General features: G+C 38.8%; 1 protein-coding gene across 1 annotated transcript; it reads left to right on the top strand.

Annotated features, from left to right (window-relative positions):
• Positions 1-8379: 8379 nt before the first annotated feature.
• SMPX (small muscle protein X-linked) lies at positions 8380-17548 on the top strand (the record flags this gene model as incomplete). Its single annotated transcript, XM_080613936.1, has 3 exons — positions 8380-8418; positions 13348-13437; positions 17408-17548. The coding sequence occupies 3 exons, from the start codon at positions 8380-8382 to the stop codon at positions 17546-17548; spliced, it is 270 nt and encodes an 89-aa protein (XP_080470062.1).
• Between the last annotated feature and the right edge of the window lie 4341 nt (positions 17549-21889).

The raw sequence follows: 21889 nt of genomic DNA on the forward strand, positions 1-21889 counted from the left end.
TATGGGATTGAAAAAGATAATAGATGCCTATTTGAATTATCTTGGTCTGTGAAAATGATGAGTAGTCTTCTGTTGAAAATTTCACCAGTGATTCAGTCAGATCCTATTTTGTCAAACATCTCTGTCCAGAACAGTACCTGATGGTGCAGTGTCATGTTTTTGTTTCTTTTCTAAATGATGCTGAATCACTGTAACAGACAGGATGCTTACAAAATCAGCACGTCATTTAAAATTCATATTCCCTTCAAAATCTGCCAGTACCCTTGCTCTTTCTTATGGTATCAGCTTTGCCAGGTATAGTTGCTAAAATTTCCCAGGAGAAAAGTGGAAACAAATTTGTTGCTTGTACGTCATCATCACGGTTCAGTTACTCAATACATTTTGGGAAGTAAGAATTTTATAGAATACAAATCAACAGAGAATATGGCTTTTGGGTAATTCAGTGGTCAAAGCTATGACGTTCTAGCATTTGCATGAGTTATATTCATAATGCGGTTTTTAGAACTTAATAGAAATTCTTAGATGGTGCTTACAATGCTATTAAAAGATGCTGGAACTATGAAATATAGAACAAGGTCACTGGCAGCCTCTAATGAGACCATCTTCTTAATACAAGTCTAATTATTTCTTGATGGAACAGTCTGTGATAATAATCACCATGCTTTTATATGGAAAAGAAAGGGAGAATGCAGGAGTTGAATTAATTAGCAGCTCAGAAATGTCACAGAAACAAAATCAGCTAATTTAGATATATTTGTTGATTTCCTGTCCACTAGACAATAGCAAACATTTTCACATGCTATTTTATGTCATTCATTACTTAAATAGCCTGATGTTATTGTTGTCGGCATATCTGTACAAGCAGAAACTCAAGAGAAAGTGCTTGATTTTTTTCTTGGTATTAAGAAACATATAGGAGGAACCAAGAGAAACAATGAAGCTGATGATACGCCCTCAAACAACTTTTCTTTTGACAAAGAGGCTGAGGTTTTAAATTCTTTCTGCAGTCTAGGATTCAAAATGATTTTCAGTTGAAAGCAAGAGTAAGAATGTGCTGGTAATTGTTAGCTCCATTCTATTTAATTTTTTTATAGTTCTGACTAACCTCATGTGACTGGATACCATTACTGAAAGTCTGTCTTTCATCACACCTGTGTGCCAAGCCATTGTTACTTGGAGCAGATATATCTTTACTAAAGGAAAAGAGCCCAAAAATACAAATAAAACCTGTGTGAATTAGAACATGAATAGTGGTGGGGTTTTTCCCCAGGATCCTCTATGTTAGTCCTCTGATAAATCTGTCTGATAGCATGAAAAGAGTAGTTGCAGTAGTTGCACTGCAACTTTAGGTTTCATATTGTTCATCAAACAATTCAAATGAAGATAGATATAGGAATTAATTAACCAAATACTGAGTATCTTAGGCCCACTGTTCTTACCTGGTAATAAACGGTAATTTATAGAATTAAAATTAAGGCATAGAAGCAAAGTTTTGCATTGCCAAAGATCTATAACATGTTTCTACTACTTCATAACTTGAAGCAGAACTCCAGGAATGTATTTTAACATTTTACTTTAAAGAAGTCTTATTTCAAGTGAGCTGGAGTTGTGACTTCTCCTTTGTCGACTTGCATTTTCAATTGTATTACATTATTTGCATCACACTAAAACATTTTAGACTATAATAGAAAACAGTATTTTTCTTCTGGGAGCCTCAAGGAAGTCATATGTGCTCATGTGCTCATGTCAAAAAGCAAAATATTTAAGTAAGCATATTAAGCATTGGCAGCTTAAAGAAACACTTCTGACATTATGCAGTGAAATATCTCAGTGAAGTAAGATACATACGTGTTTCTGTTAACCATCAAATTTGCTTTCAAAACTAATAAGCTGTTCCAGGAAGCACGTTAATTAGACAAGCTTCTAGGAATGCAACAAAAGCATATTTTGAGTTTTATTGGGATTTTCATAGTTCAAATAAATACATTGCTACTGTCTTTTGGATCTCTGTACATGAGAGATAATTTTATTCAGTGCATGTCAATGTACCTGGCCCTAATTTACCAGACATTGAATGCATCATCTGAAATGCACATCTGCCTCATTGTATACTTACTAAATAATCTGCTGCACATATTTAGCAGATGGACCTGCAAGCCATGGGGCTGTGCATCATGAGGTTATTCAAAGGTAGTGCTACCATACAAAATAATGGTCAAAGTGTCTATTTTTCCCTCTAAGATCTACTCAGAACTTCATTTTCTAATATTAGTGATAAAATCTGGGTTTAGTCCTATTATCCTCACAATTTAAAACAGTTTAGTTGTGATGGTTTATGGGTATTAGGAATGTGACTGAAGTAGATTATTTTCCTGTTTGCACATCACTACGACTATCTATTAAATTACTTGTCACTGCTATGAAAATTTGTTGAAGGAAACAGCATTGAGCTGGTATTTCTTAGGCCTGTTTGCACGATGATGGGATTATAAAATGTAAGCAGTGAACTATCTTTGCTAAATTAATGACACATGGAAGAAAGAACTGTGTATTTCAGAGCTAGTCTGTAATATAACTATTGTTACATAAATTGAAACAAATTCATGTACAAGTCCTTGTTACAAAAATATATTGCCTCTTTCATTGACTTCTAACACTTCTGCTGAAAATATTAACCTTCCCAAGCAGGTATATAAAGTCACTTGCCTGACTCCAGCTTTGCTTTAATGTGGTCTCAACCACCTGGAAGGCAGGACCTTAGACTGTAACAGCAAACTCCTCTGTTCTAGGCAAAACCAGGTGTGTGAGCCCTGTTGTGAACTCTGCCATGTTTCAATTGCAATAGTTTTCTGATGTCTTAAAATACTTGACAAAAGCGATGCTCAGCCTTTCGGCAGAAAAGGCCAAGGAGACTCCTTGGAATGAGCTGATTGCTATACATATCTCTGTCAGTCTTGACCTAACACAAATGCATGTGCTTGTTTGTCCTGGGTTCAGCAGTGGCAGTCAGTTTGTTTTTTTTCTCCTTCTTAGTAGCTGTTGCAGCGCTGTGTTTTTGACTTTTGGCTTGGGAACAAAAAACTGATAACACTGATGTTTAGACTGACCAAGGACTTTGTGAGTCTCATGCTCTGCCAGGGAGGAGGAGGGGCCGGGAGGAAGCGGGGATAGGACACCTGACCCAGACTGGCCAAGGAGGTGTTCCATACCACAGCACGTCATGCCAGGGGATGTAACTGGGAGCTACCCGGAAGGGCACGTCCCCTGGTCGGTCGGGCTGTCTTTTCCGGCGGGCGGTATCGTATTCTCTTCCCTTGTTATTTCTCTTGTCGTTGTTATTGTTGGTGGCGGCAGTGGTGATTTGTGTTATACCTTAGTTATTAAACTGTTCTTATCTCAACCCGTGGGAGCTGCATTCTTTTGATTCTCCTCCCCGTCCCTCCAGAAGCGGAGGGAAGAAAGGTGGGGGGGGCAGTAGACTGCGTGGTTCTGATTTACAGTTTGGGCTTAAAACACAACATTGTTGCATGCCTAGCTGTGTCATGGCTTGTTGTCTTATCATGGCTTCTTGGGAAGGGGGTGGCTATGAGTAGTCTACAAGCTGCTAGAGGAAGTCAGCAGGCTAGTCAACTGCTTCCAGATGCCAGTGCTTTTGGAAAAGAAGGCAGCAGAGAATGAGTCACAGGCTAATTGAAGTGGTCTGGGTGATCAACTTCCTCTTTGAGATACTTGAAACAAAAAGAGTGATTGGTCAAGTAAGTTAAAGTCAAGGGAGATCATCCCTGAAACCACTGTCCCAACCACTGGTTGTTTTAGATGTCTTTGGCACTAATTTTGAAATTGTTGATCTAGAAGTTGCAAGTAGCAGCAGCAAGTGGCCTGGACAGTATTGCCCATAATGACAGTGTTGTGGGTCAGGGAGAAAACAGGTACGGCAGAAGAGTGATGAAGGGAAAAGTTCACTTTTGTGAAGATGTAGTGGGTAGGAGGCCATGCTTCTGGGAATGGAAACATGAGGCTGTGTCCCACGCAACACTTGCTGTGGCATATCTCCTCCAGTAGCCTTCACCGAAGACAGTACTCCAGCCAGCATGAGCATGACTTACAATAACATTTCACTTCCCTCATGAGCTATAGCAACTCCTCCCGTTGCCTTCTCTTCTTTTAGCTTTTCTTTATCCACATGTCCTAAGATTCATCTGCTGGCCACTGTGGCCTCTCACAGTCAAAAGAGGCACGATATGCCGAGACCCCAAGGCAGCTGCTCTGTGAGTCTGCTCCCAACCTAGCAACGATATAGCGATGGTGTGGCATCGTTTCCCCTACTTACCTCCTCCAAGGCGAGTTCTTTGTCATTACATCTCCATAATTATTTCCTTCTCTGCTGTGTCAGTAGGGAGGTACGTGCTGCCCCAAACACTGCAGGAGGAGATGTGCATTGCCTTCTGCTGCAGTGTGCCTGGTGCTTGTGAAAAACCCTGAACAGTGAGAGGGAGGGCAGGAAAAAGACCCAAAGGTGTGTTCCTTCAACACCTCCTGCTTGACACTTGAGCCCTGGTTTTACGATGGTCAAATGTCATTGGGGACCAAGTTACAGGGTGCATCAAACTCTATATTTAGGAAGAACAACTGGAAGCTATGACAGGAATTCCCTTTTACACTTCACTTCTCAGCTGAGTCCCACTCCAGGCTGGAGCAGCTCTCAGTGCCATCCGGGCTGAAAGCATCGAAGCTATTTCAGACACATTAAAAGGATCACAGTCTTCAGCTGATAGAAGAAGGTACCTCTTTCAGCATCGAAGGGAGGTCCACATATTCACTTGACGGTTTGGAGCTTTTCTTATATAAGTAAATAAGTAAGCTAATCTTGAAGGGGTCAATTGAAAACCTTGACGACCCTTACAAAAACTCTTAACTGCTGCGAGGTGACTGCAATAGTTGTGGGTTTCTGCTTATTTTAGTGTCTTGTGCAGTGTTATCAGCGTATTCAGAGCAGATTGTTCCTGCTTTATAGTCTGTGGGGATCTTTAAAGATTTTAAACTGAAAGTCACTTAAATACCTAATGACTCATAAGAAGCGTGACTGCATATTAGCTCAAATACTGTAGTACATAGGCACATGCTTATTGTTTTCTATATGTTTGTTTTACCTGGTTAAATATTACATGGGGGTTTAAATGGCAAGAGAGGTGTTCTGTCACTGTAAACTTAACTGTAGTGGAGACAACTGCATTACAGAAAATGTGACCGCATTTGCCTGCAGCATATAGTAAGTTTTTGTGTAACAGGCTGGAGGCTGCAAAGTGGGGGTTTCTCTTCTTTCTTTGTACTAGCTGGTCTCACAGTAGTGTAGTTCCAGTCAAAGCCTTTTATTAAGATAATACACTGCAGTTCTGTGTCCAAAATACCCATTGTGCTTGATGCTGTGAGTGTGGCAGGGGGAAAGGACAGCTTCCAGCTGGGGCAGGGGGAGGGCTCTTTCTGTTGTCTGTGTGCTACTGTACATCTCTTGTGCGGATTACAAAAGATGGCATTATGATGTCTCATCGTATTTAAAGCAAATTGAATAAGTCAGCTTATTATCTTGCTGCAGCCCTGTCAGAAATTATTTTTAGCAGAGGGACAGAAGATAGGTCCTTTGTTTTACACAGTTTCCTTTCAAAACACTGATTTATCTCACTGTAGTAGTCCTGTATTTCACAAGTAATCCCGTTCATGAGTACTTCACTGTGAAGCAAGGGAATTTGCAGGGCGAGTCTGGCATAAAACAGCTCCAAATTGAACTAACGTTGCTCTGCTCTCTAAATCTGGCTCAGCATGCAGCCCATACAAGGTAAAAGATAAGGTGTGGGGAGGCCAGAAAGACACTGAGGAATACAGTCTGCATTTCTCTGGCTGCGTACATGCAAAATCCTACCATGGAAGTCAAGGTGAAGAGTGTTTTTTTTCAAGTTTGCCGAGCTGATTAGAATGCCAGAAATAACTTAATGCAATCAGTGCAGCACCCTTGACTATCTCTCTGGGACGTGTGGCAAAAGAATTTATAAAAATGAACTAATCACTTCAGTAATAGATGCATCTGTAATCTAATCTTTATTTTCCTGTGTTGATGGTCAGTATTGCTCTGGAGGGAAACTCAGGGAAGGGAGGGAAAGGAGACAACCAGAGAAGATTGTCTATTTTTACTCAGTAGTGTGCTGTTGTCCTGATTTCTCTGGCAGTAATGAGGACAGCATGAACTGGAAGGAAAGTTGCCTCCTCCAAAAGCAGTCCTACACAATTGTATCATGCATCCATCTTTAGGAACTGGTGTCTGATTGCAGGCATTTTGAAGGCAGACTTCTTTTGAGCCAGAGCACCTCACTGAGAAGCGCTATCACTGTACTTGTTTTAAAGTTGAGATTCAATGTAAATCCTTGCCTGTTTAGCTGTAGATAGCCCAAGAAATGCATCAGTTTTTACAGTGCACAGGCACACAAGATGGAAAGTACATCCTAGCATGAATTTCTCCGTGAGAGTGGTTAGAAAGTAAATCCGTGGTGTTTAAAAATGTTTTATGTTAATTTCCTGTGCTTTTGTTTACATTTTTCATCCTGGTTAGAAAGAGGAGAAGATTATAAGAAAAATTAATTAAACTTTTCTGGTTTATGAGTCCTATCTTTCCAGTAAACCAAGGGACTGTTTTGTGTTTTTCTTTGGAATACAACCACAGGTTAACAGCACACTTATTTCTATGTATAGCAGAGACTTTCAAAAAAGAAAGGCAGAAAGTGCAGTAAATCCTTTTGGCTTTTTGAAATCTGTGCAAATTTTGTCATGAACTTCAGTGGTCAAGATTTCATCCCCCAAAGTGAATTCTGAAGTTTTTAAAACTGCCACTGATTTTAAGATTGCAAATGTAAATATAAAACCACAACATAAAACTCACTGGAAGCATGCTGGCTTTATGTTGCACAGTGGGATTTTTTCCTCATTTATTAATTTCGTGGAAGCAATTTAAACTCAAAGCAACCTACAAAGTTGACGTCCTCTAACTTAATGCTGTGTTGGTTTGGACAGCACTCTTCGCAGCTGAGAGAGTGATCAAAGGGAGACCTCTAATGGCAGGTCATTTTTACTTTTAAGTTCTGCTCAGCATTATATACAGATTTGAAGCTGATGTGAGAATATGCAAGAACAAGTCTTCCATGCAGCTCCAGTGATGATAGGCTGATATTTATATTTCAAGCTGATATTCCAAGCTGAAGCCAACCTGCAACTCATCGATACTTTTCTCCGGTATCCACTTGACAGTTATACTCTTTGGAGTACCAAAGCCTTTGACCCACTTTTGCTTTCTCTGTATATTTGTACTGTCTCTCCTACATAATTTATTACTTTTTTTCAGTATTTTCTTTCTCATCTCAGGTTAAGTATAGTAGCAAAAATATGATGTGTTTTGGTTGTGGTCAATGAGTTCTCTGGTGAACTTGTTTCTCACTTTTTGATATCACTATCTTATTTTGTATTATAATGGTAAATAACCAGACTTTGATGAAGGTCCAGTCTAGTTAAGAACCTAATGCTCAATGAAAGAATAAAAGGATGAAACAATGTTTCAATTAATAAGATTTCTTTTACAGTCTTTAGACTTTGGTGTCTTTCCCTTTGTTATGGCATATTAATACTCTATTAGTCCATATTTCTCCACTTGCATAAAACTATATGGAAAGCCCTGTTCCTTTTTATCTTGTTGCTAAAGAAAATTGGTGAATCTATATGATCTAAAACTTTGAAGAGAGGCTGCTTCGTGCCCTAGCAATTGTCAAAGAGAATTTTATAGTTTGACCATCTTGATAATTTTCAGTCTATACTGAAATTAAAGGTTTGCAAGGATGTGTGAGTCAGAAAATGGTTATGATGTTGGTGTTTATCAATGTTTTGTACAGCAAGTTAGCTTTATTTGAAAGAAGTTTTAAACTGAGAATTCTAACAATTCCCACATACACACTGTGACAGAGATAATCATACATTGTTTATGCTCAAATGCTTCCCATAATTCTCACTCATTTTACAATGCAAGGTTGCACTTTACAAATACAAGTTTTGAGAGATTCCATATCTCCACTCGTTATTGTTTTTAATGTGAAAGAGAGAGCTCCATTTGTGGCTATGAAAGATTAATTGGAGAAGCTCGGGTATTCTATCTCCTTCTGATATTCAGAAGGAATATCTAAGCAACTCTGAAACTGAGATGGAAACAGGAGCTGGGCAGATGAAATGGATGCCTGTCAAGAGGCAGCATGGGTTAAGTTCTAGCTTATCTCCCTTAGCTATCAGAATGTCAGAGCCTGTAACACTTTCTCATTTTGCTTGCAGGGATAAGCCGCTGTCTTAAAAATGTCAAAACAGCCAGCGTCACATGTCAGAGCCATTCAGGTAAGAGACAGTATTTATGTTTCTAACATAATAAAATAATAAATCTCAACCTCCATTGCTTGGCAAACTGCATTTTTGCTCAGACAAAACACCACAGAAGTGCTAACTGGGGATTATTCTTTTAAAGTGAAAAGCTTAGTGGATATGAAAGCACTGAAAAAGTTTAACCTGAAGAGCATCTTGTGATCTGAGCTGATAAAAACCAGGATCAGATGGGCTGGTTGATCGCTTGTTTGCATGGTCTTTCCAGTGTTAGATTATGCCTTTTGGTGGATCAGCTAAGCGAAACATGGTGCTGCATCTGTATGACTGGTCAGCAGCATGAGTAAAACTAATTTTTGCAACTCTCAGATTTTCCACAGAATTAATACAATGCTGGAAAAATTACAGGCTAAAAAGATGGCATAGAAATTGTGAAGTTTTCCACATCTGCATTCCTTTAGGAAAAAATCCACAACTTCCAATGTATATTTAAACAACATTTTATTTAAAAGCCAAAGTAAAATGAGAGAAATGTTGATATTTTCATTTTAAAAATTCTTGTCTGTCACATACCTCTTCAAATGGCATGTGCTCATATGGATGAAGTTGGTTGTTTACACTTGTAAAAGAAACAGCTGAAGAATTATCCCAACATCTTCATGAAGTAGCATCATGAAGAATGTATTTAGCTCATACTATTATTGGTTATTGTCAAAAGGCCAAAATACCTCCTGAACTGTAGAATTTTCATGTATTTTGTAAAATGCAATGAAATTTTACCATGAGTTCAGGTTCCTTGAAATTATGCAAGAAACAAAATTGAATGTCTAAAGTCTGATCAGTTGCTCAAGATAATACTGACTCAATGAATTGGCATATCAAGAAGTTTAATTACGCAGTGGCTAGACACCATACTGAAATTGCAAGGCACTGTAAAAATGCTAGTTCTCTTTATCAGCATCTACTCTGCTGGAACAGGCATACAAACTACTGTACTTTAGTTGGGTTGAAATTAGCAGAAGTTTGCCATTGATTTCACTCAGTTCAAATTTTCATCCTTCTTTTAGAATGACTGTGGAAGTGTTTTCTGATTAATGAAAAAATGTAATCAATAGATCAAAATTATTTGCATTTTACATCTGAACTCCATAGGCACATACAAGGATTTTTAAGGAGTTAATTTGGTTTACTTTTTTTCCTTAAAGTAGTTATAGACTCCTTTTTATTTTTATGATGACTTTTTGACTTCTTAATAGAAAAAAAATAATTCTAGTTTGTCCATTTAAAAAAATGCATTAAGTTTAAGCACTAAGTTTAATATTTTAAGAACCTTTTTTTTTTTTTCCCAAGGTTAATTTGAATAATGAGAAAAATTGCAACACAACTTTTAAAATAAATCTATTAAACATTGTGTCAAAGGTTGCTCCAGCAGGGAGACTTGCACTGGAATTGAGGCCCATCACACTTTGAGCACTGTGAGAATCATGACTCAAAACATAACATTACTTTTATACAATCTGATTCATATAGTATGACCCTTTGCTATTATGTGCTATTATAGTAGGACTGACATCCCCTGGAGAATATACATCATGCTGAAGTGATGGAAATGTAATGACACTTACCTGACTGAAGTATTTCATGGTACTCAATGTCAAAATTGACTTCTTTCCAACCATATGAGGTACATGCTAAAATCTGCACTTATCAAGAGCCACTATATACAGATGTAGGAGAGATAAAGATAGCAACTGGTTCCCAAGAGTAATTTGGGGCAATAGAGGATCAAAGTGCTGTTAACTCCTGCTAACATTGTTGGCCTCCCCTTCTCAGTGTATAAAAGGCTGTGTACAGCTCTGGCTGAAAATTATTCTGCCTCCAAACACCACTCTTGACTTTCCCCAAAGGTAGGGGTGAGCGGTGTCCTATTTTCGTTTTTTCTGAATTACAGTAAGTTTTCTCTCTAATTCGTTTATTATTATTTTTTAAAAATCAAATATGTTTATACTGAAGTGGCTTTCCAGCTTATTTAATCGTCCTTCTGGGCAGCTAGGAATGGCTGTGATGCTGTGAAGAATTTATCCGTAACAGTCCTCAACTCAAGCATGGTTGCATAACTTGTATCCTAATCTGGATATCCAGTTTCTACTTCTACTAAACAGAAAGAAAAATGCAAACAAATGTCTAAATGTCAGTTTAATCAAGTCAAACCAACAATATATGTTGTGTATCATGCTTACAGATATTTTTCCTTTGGTCTGTTCAGGAAGACATTAGTAGAGTATATCATTACAAATACCTACTCATTATGAAAACTGCAATGACATCCAAAGTATGGTAGGCACTTTCCAAAAAGAATGACAGCTGAATCCCTAATAGTTTTAATAATTAGTATGATTAAAAATACTAACCACACCTAGAACGTCTGTCTAAAGCAATTATAATTTAGGATTTCAGGGGTCTGGAACAAAAAAAAATCCTGTTTCTGTTTTTATTGGATGGGGAGCAAGCAAAGAAGATGAGCTCACTAAGGTTCATATCTCCATCCCAGAAGATAGGTGACAAAAGCCTTGAAACATATTTTAAAAACAAAATTGCAAACTTGTGCTGATTGCAGCACAACACAATCCTTGCAGAGCTACACTGGCTTACAGAAGTTGATCTACCCATTACATGGCTGCTTGTCTGTGGGAAGGGACCAACACTGGATTAGAAGGAGATTTATAGCTCAGGACTTTGGTACCTCTGGTCAGGAGCTGTTTGGAAATCAGTCATACTTTCATTTCATACTGGAAGTATTTTAACTTATAGTATGTGTTATCAGATCCAGACAGAGTTAAAGGCTATCTTAAAGGCTGCTTGTTCAACCAAGTTAATATTTCATGTCACATCTTGTCCAAACTCTGATGTGAATTCACTTTTTGCAGATAAAAGAGTACAAACTGCTTTCGTGTGACAGAGATTACTGTGAAAATGCTGAAGCAGACCAAAGAGCAGTTTATTTAATTTAATTAGCAGTCTGGCACTTAGTGGTTTGGGTTTTTTATTTCCTGAAGCATTTTTAGTCACAGTTGGTCTGTCAATCATAGTAGGAAATGGAAGGGCTGGGTATCAGAATTGCCATGCTGTGGTATGCCCTAGGTGGCCATGGGAGGCAGGCTTCTGCTTTGATTAACTCCAAGGGGAAGGAACGCCTGAGTTCAAAATGCACGAGAAGAGAAAACTCTTAATGTTTCACCTCTGTGAGTTTGTATGCTTACACTAGCTGTAAAGTGCAGAGAAGTTTCATTTCCAAAAACAGAACCTGCCTGGAGGTAACAGAGCCTGGTTGGGGAGATGCTTAAAATTAAAAATAGCAAAGCTATTTTCATAAATTAAATAATGTATTAAGTACTGTGATGCAGAAAATGCCCCATCTCTGAGGAACTTAGGAGGTGTAGGTGAAAGGTTTCACAATGTCTAAACTAAAGCTCAATGAAAAAGCCTTATGAAATGAATGCCCAATTGTCTATAAACTACGTGGCCCCACATTTGCCAGCCCCACTGAAATGACAGCATCACCTTGCATAAATAAAATAATCGTAAACAGCTGAGTAGAATACAGGGAAAGGTGCTTATTTCTTGCAAATTGATTCTTAATTTCCTTGATATTTGATTGCAACTGTGTGAACAGTTGTTACTGAAAACAGTGGGCTGTTTTCTTGTGGCTGCCCAACCTGGGGCACAATCTGCAGGACCACGATTTGAGCAGAAGGATGGGATTATTCATCTTCATTTAATGCAAATCATTCAGATGGTAAACTACAGTCAAACAGCTCGCCGTTCAAAGATTCTCTGCTTCTGCTCCATAACATTACTGATTCAACCTCTGGTTTTACCAGTGGGAGTCATGATATTTTGATGACATTTCCTAGGACCAGCTTCTCTTCTGAGATCACAAGATAAGAATTTAGGTATAAATTTTGCACTTAGTCGATCACACCATTTGACTTTTAAAATAAGCCAGTCTGGGTCACATTGGGAAATAGATACATTTTAGCTGCTCTTTCCTGGGCAATGTTTTCTGCCATTCTTTTCCCAACATCTTTACTTGTAAGGTGTCTGTTACCAGCCCCATTAATGTTATGGCTACTGGCTTTCTTCTAGAGATAAAAAGTCAGATTGAGGCAATCATGCGGGTATTATTGTGGAGCAAGTTTGTTAAAGCTGGGGCTAATGGTCTATGCAGTGCTGGAGCTGGCTCAGCTTGCTCTGACCCCTGCTGCAGGCCAGGCTGGAGTGGCGCAGTGAAACCCAGCAGAGGCTCGAGGGTCAAAAAGCCTTTCTGCCTTTTGTAGCAGAACCTCTTTGCAACTAAGAGGCATTGTTGTAGGACTAAGGCATTATATTTGCAGCACCTGTGGGTAAATTTTGTCAGTAAAAATAACATTTTAAACACGGTAACTTAAGTTGGCTCAGGGCAGGCTTTCCTTCCTAATGAGCTGGGATTAAATGAGGTGAGAACTGGTGTTGCTGGGGGAGGGAGAGTGGTCCAGTGGTTTGGGCCTTATTGTAGGATTTGGGTCATGTACGCTTAGATGCTGATTATGGTACTCACTTTCTGTTTGACCTTGACCAAATTGAAGCAGACCCAGATGTCTAAAGACACTTTGGCGTTTAGTACTCATTTTTTTCAAGTCCAATGAAATCAGGGAGCTTTAGAATAAAATGCAGAACTTCAAAAGCTTACTAGATAACTTTGTTTTTTCACTTTCCATCTTTAAAATGGAGATAAAAGCCCTTCCCTTTTCCATGGGAATGGTGTGATGATGCATACAATGAAGGTGTAAGTGCTTGGAAACTGATAATGTCCATACACTTGTCCCACCCCTTTGGAATTTTGCCTTTTACCAGCTGTATGTTTATTTATCAGTCACTATTTTATGCATCATAATTTCCTTCTTACAGGCTAATATTAACATCCCAATGGGAGCATTTCGACCTGGTGCAGGCCACCCTCATAAAAGAAAAGAACTTACACCTGAAGAAGTGGAAGAGGTAAGAAAAAAGGGGGATTTGATTTTTTTTTTCCCTCAGGAGAATCACTGCCATTGATGGAAGACAGCCTTTTAATCAATCTTACAGCACTGCATACCAATCTTAGGTACCACAGCTGAACATGCACTGGTCATTCATGGAAATAAATGGCCACCTACTAAACACTTCATCCATACATAGTTCTGGTTTTGGTGCCAAGGCATTTACAGGAATTTAAACTGTTTCCAAGGCACGTAGCTCTGCTTCAACAGCATGATATCTGCTGTCAGGAAAGAGAGCCAGGATTTCACCAGCACTATTTATCTAGATGAGAGTTGATGGATACAGCAGGAAAAGTTATAGCAAGGCTTTGGAAGAATATGCTACTACCTGTTGCCCGATAGTGTGATTTATTGTAACAGCTTAACAATATTGAAACAGGTTTTAAAACCTGACACCTTTTGGAATATTTATCAACGAGGACAAATTGAATGTGAAGACATTTGCAAATTAAAAACAGAAATTGTGAACCCATTTATCTGCATACGGGTGGAAATACTCAATTTTATATTGAATTCTGTATTTTCATGCTTATGTTTTACAGGGAGTATCTAACACTGAGTTTTGAATAAAAAGTCCAATTTATACCTTAACCAACTTGATCACAAAGGTTATGATTAATCACAAGTATCATATTTCTGGATGATATTAAACCATCTTATTTACCAAGAACTTTTATAATGAATAAGAAATAAAACCAATGGTGGAGGAAAAAGTAGTGATAGATACTCTAAACAAAATAAAACCAACAAGTCAAGTAAAGATGGGTGTTTATGGCTTCCTGGCCAGTTGGCTTAGTTTGAATATAAAATCACCAGCCAAGAACAGGTACTGCTGGGCTGAGACTCTTCAGAGCCAAGGGTAGGGAAGGCTCGAAGCAACCTGATACAGGCAGGCTGCCTCTGGCAGGACTCAGCCAGGTGGACTTGCTGTTGTACAGGCGAACCAAATCTGCTGTGGCTACAGGCGGTCTTGCCCTCATGCAGAGCAGAGCCGTGATGATCAGAAGGGAGTGGATAGCCACTTTTCTCCAGGTATGCAATGGGGCTGAAGGTGATTCAGCTCCAAACAAGAAGCAGCCAGATTAATTTTGTACAAATCAACAGCTGCTTCTGACCTGTTATAAGCACTTAAAATGGTCAGGCTCAGTTGTGTAAGAGCTAATTCTTTTCTGTCTAAATCAGACAGACTTTTGTGTGAATTTCAATATAGTGCTCTGTTTACAGAGAACTTCCCTGAAGAACTCAAACCCAGGTTGACTTAAGTATTCTTAAGAAGATGTTAAACATATTCAAAACTCAAACATACAAAACGACCTTGAACACATAGTGGCTTACTCCCCTGGAAAGAAATCAAAGCATATTCTCTCTGCAGTAATTAAACTGGTGAAGGAATGCATGTTATTAAGCAGAAACTAATATAGCATGTGTGAATTCTAGTAATGTTTGAGAAATAAAATAAATGAACAATGCTGATAATTAGATTTGGTTGGGTAATGAATATTGCTTTGCTTCTCAGTTATGTGGATACTATATATGAGACAGACGTCATAGAATGAAAGTTCTTGGCCCCAGTTTTATAGCCAATATGCAACCAAACCAGTGGGAGTAAAGACCACAGAAATGGATCTTGTAACAGGAATAGAATAAAAATGCTACCAGTTGTCTTGTCTTTTCTATTTTCCCATCTCGTTAACTTTTGCAATACAGCTTGTGATTCTTTAGAGCAGCTTTATACAAATTTATACAATTTATACAACTTTTGCTAATACTTCTTAGCATTTTTTCACTCCATTTTAAAACCTTGGCAAAGGAGATGAGGAAAATATGAGTCTTACCCAAATGGATGGTGGAGTCAGATGGGAATGTATATTTTTGAAGGTCAAGGGAGCGGATATGGTAAAGACATGAAAACAAATGGGAGGGTGGGAATTTCAGAAAACAACTCTTCTTCAGTCAGAGCATTTCCATGAATGTATTCCTTAACTTTTGTCATATATCTCTTCAGACTTTCTTCAATAAAATTGAAAGACAAGGTCTGATCTCAGCTGAGCATTGCTCATGGAGTGGGTGATATAGGGAGGGGCGCAGTCATAAACAGAACACGCACGAGATTAGAAGGGAAAGCTAACATCAGTTTATGGAGTGCAGGATCTACAAAACATTGTCAAAGTTTGCACCATTTGCACTATGAGATGAATGGTATTGAAGATAACTTGAATTGTATTTTTAAATAGTATCTGCTGTGTACTAATAAGAACTAAGGGGCTGGGGGCAAGGTAGTTTTTTCTGATTATTCAGATTAGCTAGCTGTGTGAGAAAACTATCAAAGAAAACTATACAAGCCCATGGCATCTTTGGCTGCTAAAACAATTTTGTGCATCCCTCTAAACACCTTCTGTATCAATTTGCTTATCCTCCTGCTATGCTTTGCTACTGTTTCAGAGTGTTAGATCATTAAGCCGGCTATTAGTATATATAGTAACTGGGGCTGGAGTACTGGCTGAGATTTTAAATGGTCAAAAAGAAACAATAGGATAATGTCATTAATGAGTAGCAGTATTATGGATGTAATAAAGAGGGACCTTGACGAGCTTGAGAGATGCACCTGCGCAAACCTCATGAAGTTCAACAAAGCCAAGTACAAGATCCTGCACATGGGTTGGGGCAATCCAAGAATAAGTACAGTCTGGGTGGAGAATGAACTGAAAGCAGCCCTAAGGAGAAAGACTTGTGGGTTTTGATGATGATAAGCTCAACATGAGCCGGCAGTGTGCACTTGCAGCCCAGAAAGCCTGGTCTGCTTCCTGATTAGCATGTAGTCAGCAGAAAAAAGAGGGGTTTACTGGCCAAAAGTATTTGATAGATAACTTTGGAATTTAAAAAATGAAGTAAAATTTTAATAATTGATTGTTTGCAGTCAATACATGTTAGCAAAAAAAGGTGGCTAATAAATCTTAATACTGAATTAGATCCCAAAAGCCCATTCCAAGAGAACACAGCAGAGTAATCAAAAAAGAAAAAAAAATAATTTTGGTAAATTATTTGCAGTACAATGTTAATTGATCTCCAAACATACATGATTACCCCTGTATATGAGCTTTATAAAATACAGAACAGGCTGGAACAACCTTAAACTCCATACTGGAAAACTAGTTCAAAACATTGCCCAGACTAGAATAGAAATAGTCTAAAATGCATGTTCTACCTCACGTAAGAGCAACAGTAAAACTAAGGAAGTACCAAGAGCTGAACCACTGTGGTCTCTTGGCAATTACCTGATGTTTGTTATTGTGTAAGTGCTGCTATTTAGTTTGTAATTTTACAGTGTCAGCAAAACAGCTATCAGGTACTACTCTGATTCAAACACAAAATAACAATAACCCTTCTGGTCTTTCAGCTGGGGCTAAGACAAATTAAACATCAACTCAAGCTGAGCTTGGGTGGAGCTTTTGATGCTCATAACCTATTATCATAGTTCCTCTCCAGAGCTGCAGAAGTGTGTGATGGTTTTCCTTCCCAGCTGTCTGCTATGAGACTCTGAAAGAAGTTAGATTATAAAAATGGTTCTTCTGCTATTTATCCCTAAAATATGAAGTACCTGGAAGTTGCCTTTAATGCTCCACGTAGTTAATGTTCTGCTAATGGTCTGACGCTGTAAATTCTTACTCTTTTACCAAAGGATCCACATTCCTCTGCACTGACCAATTTTTATGGGTTTTTTTTCAGAATGTTTTTGGACATTTTAGACAGCAACTCACAAAATAACCTATCTTTTCCTTCCTTCCTCCCTCTCCCCCCCCCCCTCCAATTTCCATTGGGATTGCATTTAGTATAAAAACAACCTTTCCTGTTTACCACATAACTGACCTATGCTCATGCTCAAGAAATTGCTATAGCAGCAGTCAGGTCACTGGTATCCTTTTGTGCAGAGTGTTCCTGCTTTGACAGAGGAGGAGAAAGACAAAAAGCATCTCCCAGGAGCAAAGAAACTTCCAGGTCCTGCTGTCAACTTGTCAGAGATTCAGAACATAAAGAGTGAGCTGAAATTTGTCCCCAAAGCTGAACAGTAGCTGGAACAAGCAGGTGAGTAAAAGAGAAGTTCTTTGCATGGTTCTAGGAGAAGCAGGCTGATCCAGACACCTCTTGGTTTCAAAAGATGTCTTTCCAGTTACTGCAGAGGACTGAGAATCACACCCCATATCTCAAAGACAACATATAAGAAGGAAAGGTTATAATCCTTGGAATTCTCTGTTACGTCAAACGCGGAGCATGTAGGAAACTATATGTGATGACACATGTCAACCATCAACCAGCCTAATAAAAAGTGCATTCAGCTATTAGGAATACTGAACCAGCTTAAGAATACTAGCTTCTTACTTCACAAGCACAAGTTTCAGTTTTACAGAATATAGGACTTGTATTTGTACACTTTAACTACAAATAAATATTTTACAATTCAAACAAATTTATTGCACTGATGGACAACTAGGGCAGTATTCTTAAAAAGCTCCTTTTGAACAGATACTTGGTACTATTTTACTTCTGTAATTCAAAACTGACATGCCAATGGCTCCATGTATTTGATCATGCGTATATACCCAATACCACCTGTGGCACCCAAGGATTCCCTACATATGCATGTGGGGCTCAGAAATATGATATGGGACCCTGGGGAAATCTGTGCTCCTCTAAAGCAGCAGTCAGAGAGCAGGCAGGGACCCTCAGGCACTGCTGACAGCAACACACGTCTATGGGTTGAGCCACTCATCTATGACTAGCACCACAGCTCATAGTTCATCTTATTTTGCTCAATGTCCAGATGGAGATCAGTGGTGAGTGGTGTCCCTCAGGGATCTCTACTGGGACCAGTACCGTTTATTATCTTCATCAATGACACAGACAGTGGGATTGAGTGCACCCTCAGCAAGTTTGCAGATGGTATCAAGGGTGATGCCACCACTGGTGTGGTTGACAAAACCACTGATGTAATTGATACACCTAAGGGAAGGGATGCAATTCAGAGGGACCTGAACAAGCTCAAGAAGTGGGTCCATGTGAACCTCATGGGATTCAACAAAGCCAAGTGTAAGGTCCTGCACATGGGGTGGGGCAGTACTCTGGTATCAGTGCAGGCTGGGGGATAAAGGGATTGAAAGCAGCCCTATGGAGAAGGACCTGGGATACTGGTGGATGGAAAGCTGGACATGAGCCGTTATTGTGCACTCACAGCCCAGAAAGCCAGCTGTATGCTGGGCTTCATCAAAAAGAGCATGGCCATCAGGTCACGAGAGATGATTCTCCCCATCTACTCTGGTGGGACCCCCACCTGCAGTACTGCGTTCAGTTCTGGGGCCCCCAACACAAGGGGGATGTGGACCTGTTGGAGTATGTCCAGAGGAGGGCCATGAAGATGATCAGGGAGCTGGAGCACCTGTGCCATAAAGACAGGCTGAGAGAGCTGGGATTGTTCAGCCTGGAGAAGTGAAGGCTCCTGGGACGCCTTATTGCAACTTCCAGTACCTAAAGTGGGCATATAAAAAAGATGGATACAGACCTTTTAGTAGGTCCTGTAGCAATAGGACAAGGGGTAATGGTTTTAAATTAAATGAGAGTAGATTTAGACTAGGTACAATGACAAAACTTTTTACAGTGAAAGTCATGAAACACTGGTGCGTATTGCCCAGAGATGTGGGTGCCCCATCCCTGGAAACATTCAAGGTCAGTCTGGGATCTCTGAGCAGTCTGATCTATTTGAAGATGTCTCTGCTCATTGCAGAGAGGGAGGACTGGATGACCTTTAAAGGTCCCTTCCAACCAAACCACTCTATGATTCTATGATTATTTTATTTAACAGGAAATATTCAGCACTTCAATGGAGATTTCAGGATAATTTCCATCTGATTTCAAGCAAGGACCATAAAACTATGTTGCGCTACATTCTGAGCCCTGAGGAAATTAGTGATCATTTCTGTCCATGAAATTAACCTCTGATTTTCTTTGGAAAGCATGAGTCAGTAAAGTTGCATCAGGCAGCTACAATGAAAATTCAGTTGTACAGAGAAGTTTCAATAAAGAAAAATACCTGGCTACAATTAGAAGATAGTTGTGTCATATACTAGTCACTTGAATTGCCAATTCTGCCTATTGACACAAGCACTTTTTATTGTGGAAAGAGACAGAGGAACTAGGCTGAGCAGAACATCACCTGGAATTTACTGCGCAGAAACATAAATGAAGAACAAAAGAAAACAGAAAGCAGTGCAAAGAGTTCTTGGAACACGGAAGTGCTACAGACCAGCAATCCTGAAAGAAATAGCGTATAATCTGGGTGAATTAACCCAATGCACACTGCAACATTTACTTATTTCTTATGTACAGTATAAATATGCCATTTAGAAGGAGTGCTCCATTTTTCTTGCTTTTATCCTTCTGTGTCATAATGTTCCTGTTATTTTAAAGAAACAGTGCAGTCTTTCTTTCCAGAAAACTTGGGATATGGAAAATTAACATTTTTAAAATACAACACTGTAGTCGTTAGCCTAAAGCAGTGGCCAAAGAAATATGAATTTTTAGTGTGGGGCTTTAAAGAAGTTTCTCTCTGTAAGAGATATTTAGACATATATTTAATGCCATATTTGTTCTCTGATGATTGCTATTTTAAAGCTTAAATCAGGTTTTTACTAATTACCTTACTGAGAGCCTGACAGAAACATGTAGGGTGTGCACAGAGGCTCACTCTAAAGGAAAGATTTCTACAGAATGGTCAGCAAGGTAAAGGGCATCTTAAAAGCTGTGAGGTCATTATGAAGTCATTTCTGTCTCCATCCTTCTTTTAATGTTGTATTGGTCATCAGGTTCTGACAGTGACACAATCCCTGGATTTTTAATAGTATAGTCACAGACAATACCCAAAAACTTTGTGGAAGATTTACAGGCACAGTACTCACTGGAGACTAGGAGTTTGGCTTTGGTTGCAGTGTAAGCACTAAGCACGTGCATAAATTCTACAAAAAAATTAGATGTAAATCAATCACTTGCCACATCCCCAGCCTTGAATGGTACTAAATCTGAAGATTTTCCCCTATAGAGGACATTCATCAGTTCAGTTGTTCTAGGCATGACCTGCAGCTTTGTAGGAAATCTGATTTAGTCAGTGAATTGTTTTATGACTCACCATGACAAGCCAGTGAAGATTATTTTTATTTACAAGAAATCCATGCTTACATCTGCCTGATACTTTGCTTCATCTCCAAGATGGGCTTACTAATCATCATTTGGTTGTGATGCTTTCTGGAGAATGGTTAACTGACTGGTCAATGGAATATGCCTGTGCAGAGCGCATGCTGATAAATTAGAGTGCTGTTTAGTTTTCACAGTTTGGAAATTAATTCTCTCTCACATCAGTACAATAAACTTCTCAGATATTAACTGTTGAGGGATTTCCCTTTGATAGTATTTTTATATTTCTGGTGGTATTCTATAGGAAATACCCAGTATTGACATTTTTCATTGGATATTTTCAGTAAAGTGCAAATCAAAATGGTCAGTTTTGGTTTAATTTGGATCCATGTTATCTTGCTTGGCATTATAAAGTGCAAACCAATTATCAAAAATAAAGAGCCTGCAAAACAGTAGATTAGGTCATTGTTTGCAAACCCATTCCCACATAATTTGCACTTTAGAGTAACTTCTGTTAAATATCTTTGGTCTTGCTCTTTCACTAAATTTGGGCACATGAATAGAATTGCTAAAATTGCAGTTGTGAGTCTAACAGTTTGTGGGAAGGATATAATTAGTAAGATGTCATGAAGCTGGATCCACTGAAGGTCATCAGGTGCTTATCAGTTTAGGTATTCCTGTAGTCATCTGCTGCTGTTGGTCTATCATCTATAATTAACTAATTAGTATACTCTTCTTTGTCATAATGATATTTTTTTTCTTCCACAGACCTGTAGTTGATGTGTTTGATGCAGCTAGTTTTAATATACAATGTGAGTTGTGATTCGTTTTCCTTTTCTCCATCTACATTTTCTTGTGCTACTCCTTTTGTATATGCACGAGCAAAACATACGCAAAATGAAATAGTAACAAAATAGCATACACTAATCAGCTAAATATGTGTTCTAGTGAATAAGTAATTGTAGGAAGCATTTGATTTGTGACAAATAGAGCTTGCTATGGCTATTTACTGCTGACTGTTGTGATATCTTATGTGATAACTAGTATGGTGATGTACCTGAAAATGGGCCTAAGCACAAAATGGCATTTCACCTGAGAATATGTATAATTGTAGCCAGTTACCGCTGCAACTCGTGTTTGCTCTTCATTCTGTACTCCTCTCATTTTGTGCCCTGAAATGTGGGGATTGTATAACAAGACATCTTGTGAGCTCCTGAAACAACCCCACTGTT

The sequence above is a fragment of the Psittacula echo genome, assembly GCF_963264785.1.
Source record: "Psittacula echo genome assembly, chromosome: 3".
In the NCBI taxonomy this organism is placed as follows: Eukaryota; Metazoa; Chordata; class Aves; order Psittaciformes; family Psittacidae; genus Psittacula; species Psittacula echo.